General features: G+C 42.0%; 1 protein-coding gene across 1 annotated transcript in view; it reads left to right on the top strand.

Moving 5' to 3' along the window:
* Nucleotides 1–3,361: 3,361 nt before the first annotated feature.
* CRADD (CASP2 and RIPK1 domain containing adaptor with death domain) overlaps nt 3,362–8,270 on the top strand; it is a 75,905-nt gene continuing 70,996 nt past the window's right edge. The window contains exon 1 of the mRNA XM_010013627.1: nt 3,362–3,659. Coding sequence (XP_010011929.1) covers nt 3,362–3,659 — 298 coding nt within the window. The remainder of the gene's footprint in view (nt 3,660–8,270) is intronic.

Genomic DNA, 8,270 nt, shown 5'->3' with positions numbered 1-8,270 from the left:
TGTAGCCAAAACCACCCATGGGTTAGGCAGGGGGGCCTTACTTGTGGGTAAGCAGGCACATGGGAACGCAGTTGCAGTCATGAGCAGCCCGGTGCAGTTGGCTTTTGGGCAGATGCCAATGTTTCTAGCCAAGAACTAAGGGAATGTGCTTTTTAGGATCAGAAGGGGTCTCTTTAGGGTCAAGGCTTTAAAAAGTTTTATCCCCGTTCATGGACAGATTCTGTGTCAGATGCAGAAAAATGCAGAGCTGCTTGTGTTGGTGTGGTGATAAGTCGGGGTCTGTGCTCGTTCAGCGGGACTTGGGGGAACATTGCTTGAAATTTGGCTCTGCAATGCAAGAGATGCATTTTAAGAAGTGCCCGGGGAAGGTTTGAGGCATGTCATGTTTTGGGTAAACAGGCATATCGTCTTTTTACTTTAGCGTCAGCATTACTAGAGAAAATTCATTTTAGAGCTTACTTTGGGTCCCTAGATGTGGGCTGCGATTAAAATTAATTTAAATATCCTGTGTTGCACTGAACTCTGTCCCTACGCTGTTACGCACCAAAATCCTGTTACATTTCCATATCTGGCTGCTTAGTTCCTGACTCAGACATTTCCTCCTCACTGTAAACACGCACACAAAGAAATGCTTAATCTTTAAAAAGACTTTTTTTTAAAAAAAGTCTTTAAAAATCAATACGCTCCATCCTGGAAATTTACTGGGCCAATGACCTTGGTGTTAAGGGCTTTAAAACCTCAGCTGCGCTCACGCTGCAGTCAGCGAGCCAAAGGCCTTTTTCAGCAGAAATTCCCCTTTCAGATTCATGATTTGATAGGTATTTTCAGTGCCTCAAGGTGCAAACCAGGATGGTTTGAAAGGGCCTTATTTTGGAAAGTGTTGGCCTCTTCGGTCATGAAGAAGACGGGCTCATCACGTGCTATACAGTGACTGGAGAAGTCAATGTTTCTCATCTGGCATATGGGTGAGGAAGCTCCTGAATGAGGATTCTCAGTGGCCTGTGCAGAATGCAAAGCCCAAGAGCTTCGCAGCAGCTGAAACAGTTTTCTGCCGGCGTTGAGGTAATGCCCTTGGAGCTGCTGCTGGAAGCCTGTCTCGAACTCTGCAGGTGCTTTGTGAGCTCATGGGCGGTCAGGGAATCCTGGATCGGAGAAATGGTGGGGACCTGCTGCCTGAATTGTATCTGGTTTTGCTTTAGCTGAGTGGTTGCTCACAGTAATGTAAAGGTAGTGTGTATTACAGACCAGAATCTTCAGCTTCATCTGTCCAAAATGAGCATCCTAACACGAAATGATGATTCCCAGAGAGCCTGAGCACCTCTGCTATGAAGACAGTCTGAGAGAATTGGGTTGTTCAGTCTGCAGAAGGCTCCAGGAAGAGTGTAGAGCAGCTGTCCAGTACATAAAGTGGCCGAGAAGAAATCTTGGAGAGGGACTTTTTACAAGGTGATGTAGTGACAAGACAAGGAGCAATGGCTTTAAACTGACAGAGGATAGATGTTGATTTAGATTAGATATCGGGAAGAAATTCTCCACTATGAGGGTGGTGAGGCATTGGCACAGGTTGCCCAGAGAAGCTGTGGCTGCCCCCATCCCTGGCAGTGTTCAAGGCCAGTTGGGGCAACTTGCTTTAGTGGCATATGTCCCTGGCCATGGCAGGGGGGTTGGAACTAGGTGACCTTTAAGGACCCTTCCAACCCAAACCATTCTATGATTCTATGGAATGGAAAAAGACAGTTCTTTTTCTTGCCTGTGCTTTTTTCCACCTCCTTGCTTGCAGTATCATCTCACCCTGTGATGGTGTTTGATGTTTGAGCTGTGCTTAGCAAACTAGCATTTTTTAAGGACATGCGCCAAGGTAGCTTTTCATTGATTCCCAAATGATCCCTAGACACGTGGTAGGTACCTCAAAATTCACTCTGGTATATGAGAAACTTCCTAGGTAACCAGGAAAGACGGTGCCATCTGGCAATGTTTCAGCACTCAGGGGAAGGTGGCTTTATCAGAGGGTTTTCCAGTCCTGCTCTTGTGGTCCTATTCTCTTGCATACTGTCCAAGATGCCGGTTACATGCCTGCTGGTTGCCTACTTGAGATTTAAACAACCAGGCCAACCAATCAACCTTTGATGGGACCTTGAGAGTCAGTAGGCACCTCTGATGATCCGAAGACTTCAGGAGGTTTCTTACAAAAGCTTTGAAAATCTCTGCCTCTCCTTGTATCCTCAAGCTGAATTAAGTGCCATTTCTGCGTGGTCTAGCTGTTCAAACAGCAGCTTTTAGTTTAATAATCAGAAACTCTCTTGGTAATCACACTCAACAACTGCTGCAGTTTTTTGACTTCATTATTTAATCATCGGAAAGTATTTAATTGTGTTACTCTGTGATTTTCTTTCTCAAGTGCCATTAGTAGGCCTAGGAATATGTTTGTCATTAAGGACTGGACTAGACACCTTGATTCAGTTCATAGGTCTGGCATGGATGCTGGGTATAATCTTGGGTGAGCTGCTTGTTCTTTCTGGACCTTGATTCATCTTCTGTAGAGTGGTTAATGCATCTTTTTCAGCTTTTGGCTAGTCAGAGCATTAATCAAGTGACATGGAAGCTGGCAGAGGGCATCTGATTGCTTCTTGTGAACACATTAGAAGGGTAAATACCAGGGAGGGAGAAGAGCTACTTCAGCTAAAGAACAATTTTGGCAGAACAAATGCTTATACGTAGAAGGTGGATAAATTCGAGGTGGAAATTCAAAGAAAATTTGTCATCATCAGATCAGTCGATGATGCCAGTTCTGTTCCAGAACAGTCTTCCTGGCTGAGTCAGGGAAGAATGACCTTGTGCATAAGGGATATTTTTACCCCTCTTAAAATTAAGATGCATTGCGTAGGCCAAAGCTACCTGCTGACTGTCTCCGCTGCTGCTGTCTGGCACTGCTGCAACAGCAATAGCATCAGAACCACAGGTAAGAGAGGTCAGGTGTGGCATCTGCCTAACTTTTTCTGGGTAGTCTCTTAAGAACTGGCAAATGCCCGAGCTGCCCTTAGTATGGACCTTGACCAGTTAGTGAGCAGGATTATTTGGTATGGTTCTTATTCCGGCAAAGGACTGGTCTTCACAGTGCCAAAGTTCTCTTCCCGTCTAAAACTTCTTAGAAATGGCTGCAATTTTAGCTTGTGAGATGGCAAAATCTAAGCAGAAATAAGATGGTGGGGATCACTAATAGTTTTCCCAGGTTGGTGATTCTGAGTTTGGCATTCTTTCTAAAGGTTGCCAGGTATTAAACGTCACTTCGGGATGTTAAAGGTTGAAGTATTTTCATCTTCACACACTTCCCTACTCCTTTTCTCAGGCTCTAGGTTGCCAGATGGATGCCAGAGACAAGCAGCTTTTGCGCTCCCTGCGCCTGGAGCTCTGCACAGAGGTGCTGGTGGATGGAGTTGTTATTCAGTATCTCTACCAAGAAGGGATTCTCATGGACAGTCATGTTCAAGAAATAAAAGCCCAAACCACCAGTCAGAGGAAAACCATGATGCTCCTTGATATTCTCCCCACCAGAGGACCTAAGGCTTTTGATGCATTCTTGGATTCTTTGCAGGAGTTCCCATGGGTTAAAGACAAGCTGGTGATGAAGCGTAAAGAAATAACAGTACAAGATCCTGCAGGTAAGGCCAGGATTGTTATTGATATTTGAAGCTTGTTCTGGAGACGTAATTTTGAAAGGATTGAATGTCCCAGTAATTCCAAGTTATGAGGTGTGTAGATATGGAGCATGATACCCAGAAAAGAGGACAGACTGAATTTCCTGGAAGTCAGCTAAATGGCAGGAAGTATTGCAAAGTTTGGGGAGTGAGCAGGGCTGAGTTTCAGAGACTGAGAGATAGCACAGGGGGCTGCCTTGGGAGAGGCTGGGATGTAGAAAGATGCAGACTCCATTACCTCAGAGGGAACAGACTATAAAAGGTAGTTTTGACTAGCTGCAGAACAGACTTTTCACTATCCACACCTGATTATTGCTTGTTTCATGTTTGCTTTACAGTGGCTTGTTGCTGGATTGTTCACATTAACAGAACTTTTATTTAGTTACTTTTATTATGATTTTAATGACACACTGATTTAGTACCATATGCTAATTTAGATTTATTTTGTTTATTATGTTTAACACATTGCAAATATCTAGGATCATTACTTCCAAAATTACTAGCCATTACTTGATTGTAAAACACATTTAGGAGTTAACTGATTTAGTGGGTGTTATATAATCTAATTTAGTCAAATCTCTGGCTTTCTGACATTCGCATGTACTTCTGAAACTAGTTTTCTGGACTTCATGTTTGTTCAGAAGTGATTTCCTTACCAATCCGTGCATGCAGTTGTTGAGCTGTTTTGGAATAAAGACAACTGCTTAAAATGCATCGGTCTTGCCCTAGCTTCTGGCAGCATGCCCTGGCTGCTAACCTCATGTTACCACTGAGATAGCAAAACAGTCCTCACTTGGGGACAAGATTTCCAAGCAGTCTGAATAACCTGTCTCCAAGCTCCCCCCTCCTGCCATTTGAGTTTGGTCATATGCATTTTGATGTACGACGTGTGGCTTTTCTGGTGTCGGTGTGCTTTGTGTGAGACTGAAAGCCTGTGAAGGTGGGTGACTAAGACCTACTGACCATCACCTGTGTCTCAACTGCGTGTTCAGGAACCTTTTGTCAAGATCTGCAGGACAAATCTAACATTAGCCTACCTTAGGACATTTTTAATGGACTGTCCTGAGAGCTTGTCTTTCTGTTGGGTCTCTGTGGAGGTGGCTTTATGCTTGCTTGGCAACGGGTAAATAATTTTCAGAGTTTGGGAAATAAATGTCCTGTACTGTCCATACGGGAAAACACTGCAAGTTCTCAGCACAATACAAACTTGTGTGTTCTGGAAAAGACCTTGCAGGCTGTTACGACAAATCCTGTTCATGCTAATGCTCTTTATTTGCCTTACAAATTGGGCTGCTCATTTGCTAATTGCTGGTTAAGCTGTTGAATAATCCTTACAGTTCTAGAAACTCAAACACAGCCACAGAGAACTAGTTTGTTACTAGAAAAAATGTTTCCGATTTTTGTTCTTTTGATTGTTTTGTGGATTACTTGTTCCTGTTCTTGATCACTTGTGGCTAATGTGCTGGATGGATGTGTATAAGGTTCTCTGGTTTCCAGCGAGCTGACTGTACTTGATAATCCTATTGCTTAATTCGTGTGTAAATTAGAAGGGGCTTCCAGATTAGATCAAAGATTACTGTTACTTTTACTGTGGCAATACAGAGTGTAAGAACAGGGTAAGAGGCAGCTAGCCAGGTGGTTGGGGGTTTTTTTTATATATATTTAGGCATATCCTTTAGAAGCCAAAGAAAGAGAGCACCATCTGTGCCCTAATAAATGCTGAGTGCACCCTGGAATGAATTGGAAACTATGGCTGAACATCAGTGCTGATTACATGCAAGGAAATGTGGTTTGGGATAAAAAGCCTTGCTTTGCATTCTAAACAACAAACTTGTAAGCTTTTGTCTAGGCAGAATACTTGAGCAAATGCTTGGCCTTAAGCATGGAAAAAGCCATTGGCTCTAACAAAACTATAAGCATACTTAAAATTAAATATGTTCCATAGTGCCATGCTAGATAATTTCTGCCTTACTGGGAACAGTTCTTATAAACGGTGATTTGTCAGTGGCAATTTCTTTTAAAGAATCCATTTGTGGTGAAAGAAGCCTGCCACATACACTCTACCTTTTTCTTAGACGCTAAAACTTTAAAATTGAAGTTGGTTTTATGGCCCCAGATTTTTAAATCTCTTTATTTTTTTGCATTGAATCATGCATATTTATGGAAATGGCATGCCTGCTGTTCACTTGTTTATGCTCAATTAAAATTCTGTTTACTCAAGCAAAATATCCTCAGTTTTTGCAGGACTAAGGACTCACGGCAAGTTGTTCTGTGAAGGAAGGTTTTATTTTATAGTCTTTCACTTCTCACTGGCTGCACATTAGACTTTTAAAGTCAGTAAAAGTAGACTACTAGGTTTGCTGTATCTGAATGTGAAAACTGTGGCACATGCATAGTGATTTTTATATGCAGACCTTTGGATTATTGTGTGTTTTGTTCAGAGAGATCAGGCTTTCTATCTTTGCTTCAGCTGAGAAATACAGTTTGTTGGTTCCCAGTTAAAAATAAATAAATAAAGCACAACTGTAATTGTTAAGAAGCTTTTAATTTATTTTCTTCCCCTAGTAAAAAAAAAAACAAAACAACAACCATCCCAAGCCCCAAACCAGAAAAAACCCAAACAACAAATCAACCGAACCATACAAACAGGGATTTCAGAAGGACAGAAATAAAAACATTTTTGGTGATGTAGTGTAAATATGATCTGATGGACCAAGCAGCTACGAAATGGAAACCAAAGTCTGAGACCTAAACAAGACATTGCTACTGACTCACTTGGAGCCTTTGAGCAAATCCTTCCGAGGAAATGTATTTATTGATTCTCAAGTTGTGTAACTCGGTGTAATGTTCATGGAGCAGCATAGAATGCAACTGTAAATTGGCTCAGGATTCAATCCAGAGTGTGCTGTTTGGCTGCTTGTAAGTAATTGAACTTTAAAACCTGTGATATCCTGAGTTTTGTTCCTGATCCTTAGTTGGCTTAAAAGTATTCTGTATACTGCTATCTGCTGTAGTTCCAGCGAACACAGAACACCCTAATCCTGCAGAGCATAAGGAATAGTTTTTCCAGGGAATCAGGAGAGTGACGTGCAGGCAGGTAGGGCCACTTGCATCTGTGTAATTGCAGCAAAGAGACACAAGATTCCTTCCCCTTCCTTGTTTACTTTATGCACAGGACAGTCTTTTGCCTAGGATCACCATTTCCAATCTCATACGGATCTGTCAGATGGTCAGAGGTCTGGGGAAGCGTTTTCTTAAAGCAGGGAAAGCATCATTGCAAAAGCCCAAAATCTCAAGAAGAAAATTTAAATTTGTGGGCTTTTGGAGGTAAGTAACCGAGACTTTGCTTTCAAGATGATAGGGTATGTTTCTTACTTGTCTAAGAACCCGTGATAAAACAGTTGACCCTGTCCATTGCAAGACTTAATCCCTATAACCATCAACCACAGCATGAGTTCCTGGTTTCGAAGATCAAAACTTCTGCCGTGGTGAGAGTTAACAAAAATAATGTGGGTCTGTTTCATTGGGAAAAGACTATTCTGTTTTTTCTGCCTAGTTTGGATAACTTTATGCCTTTGTCAGGAACATAAATCTTCAATATAGTGTTATAATTCCTATGAAAAACTACAGCTGTTGGCAACAGAGTTCTATTCTTTCTAGGAACAGCAAGCAGTTACCCAACATTTTTTGCACTGAGTAAAAAAATACAAGCTTTGATGGTGTTTCTTTATCAGAATGTTTTTCTGATCTCTTTCCGCTCAGGAATGTCTCTGCCCAAGTATTATATTTCTCTCTATACTGTGTGTTGCTACAAAATTATTTACTTCTTGAAGTGTTAGTACTGCACCTCTTTGTAGTTTAGGTGATTTCTCCATTTTGCAGGAAATCGCAGCATACTGAGAAAGAGTAAAGTCTGAGATACAGCATTTGTCAAAAGGAGTCCTGCAGCAGCTGTTGCTATCTGGGAAATGTTAGTGAATTTGGGGCATGGAGTTACACAGAATTGTCTTGGAAAAGCTGTTCTCTCGCAACTAAGCAAGGAATATTTTCTAATGCATGATTTTGCTGCTGTTGTTTGTGGTACCTCATCAGCAGTCTGCATTAGGGTCCTGTTAGACTCATGTGAGTTTTTTGATTTGGACAGATTTTGGTGTGGTTGGGGTTTTTCCCTGGATGTGTGGGGAGTGTGTGTTCTCATATAGCTATATGAAGCTTTGTATTGTGTAACACTTTGGATGGAGCATGCAAATACAAAACAAAGCAAAATATGTACTTCTGTTGAGAAAGCACACACCACACCCCCCGCCCTCCCTGCTTTCTCAAAGTCCTTTTTACACAGCTGGGTTGTAGGTTTCTAAGAACTGAGATTCAAACAAACAGCATTAGGACATGGGAAAGTTTAGCGTCTCCTCTTACCTTTTGTTGGTTGCTTCCTGCCCTCTTCCTGTCCTGCTTCCTCTCACGTCTAATGCACTGAGGAAACAGCCTGGTCTCTTGCCTTTTCCATTTGGATGTCAGATAGGAGAGCAGCTGATGAATTCCTTTTCTCTAAAATGGTGGCAGAAAAGTGGTTTT

Source organism: Nestor notabilis, unplaced genomic scaffold, assembly GCF_000696875.1.
Source record: "Nestor notabilis isolate BGI_N333 unplaced genomic scaffold, ASM69687v1 scaffold1634, whole genome shotgun sequence".
NCBI lineage: Eukaryota > Metazoa > Chordata > Aves > Psittaciformes > Psittacidae > Nestor > Nestor notabilis.
This window is presented reverse-complemented; position numbering and strand designations above follow the sequence as displayed.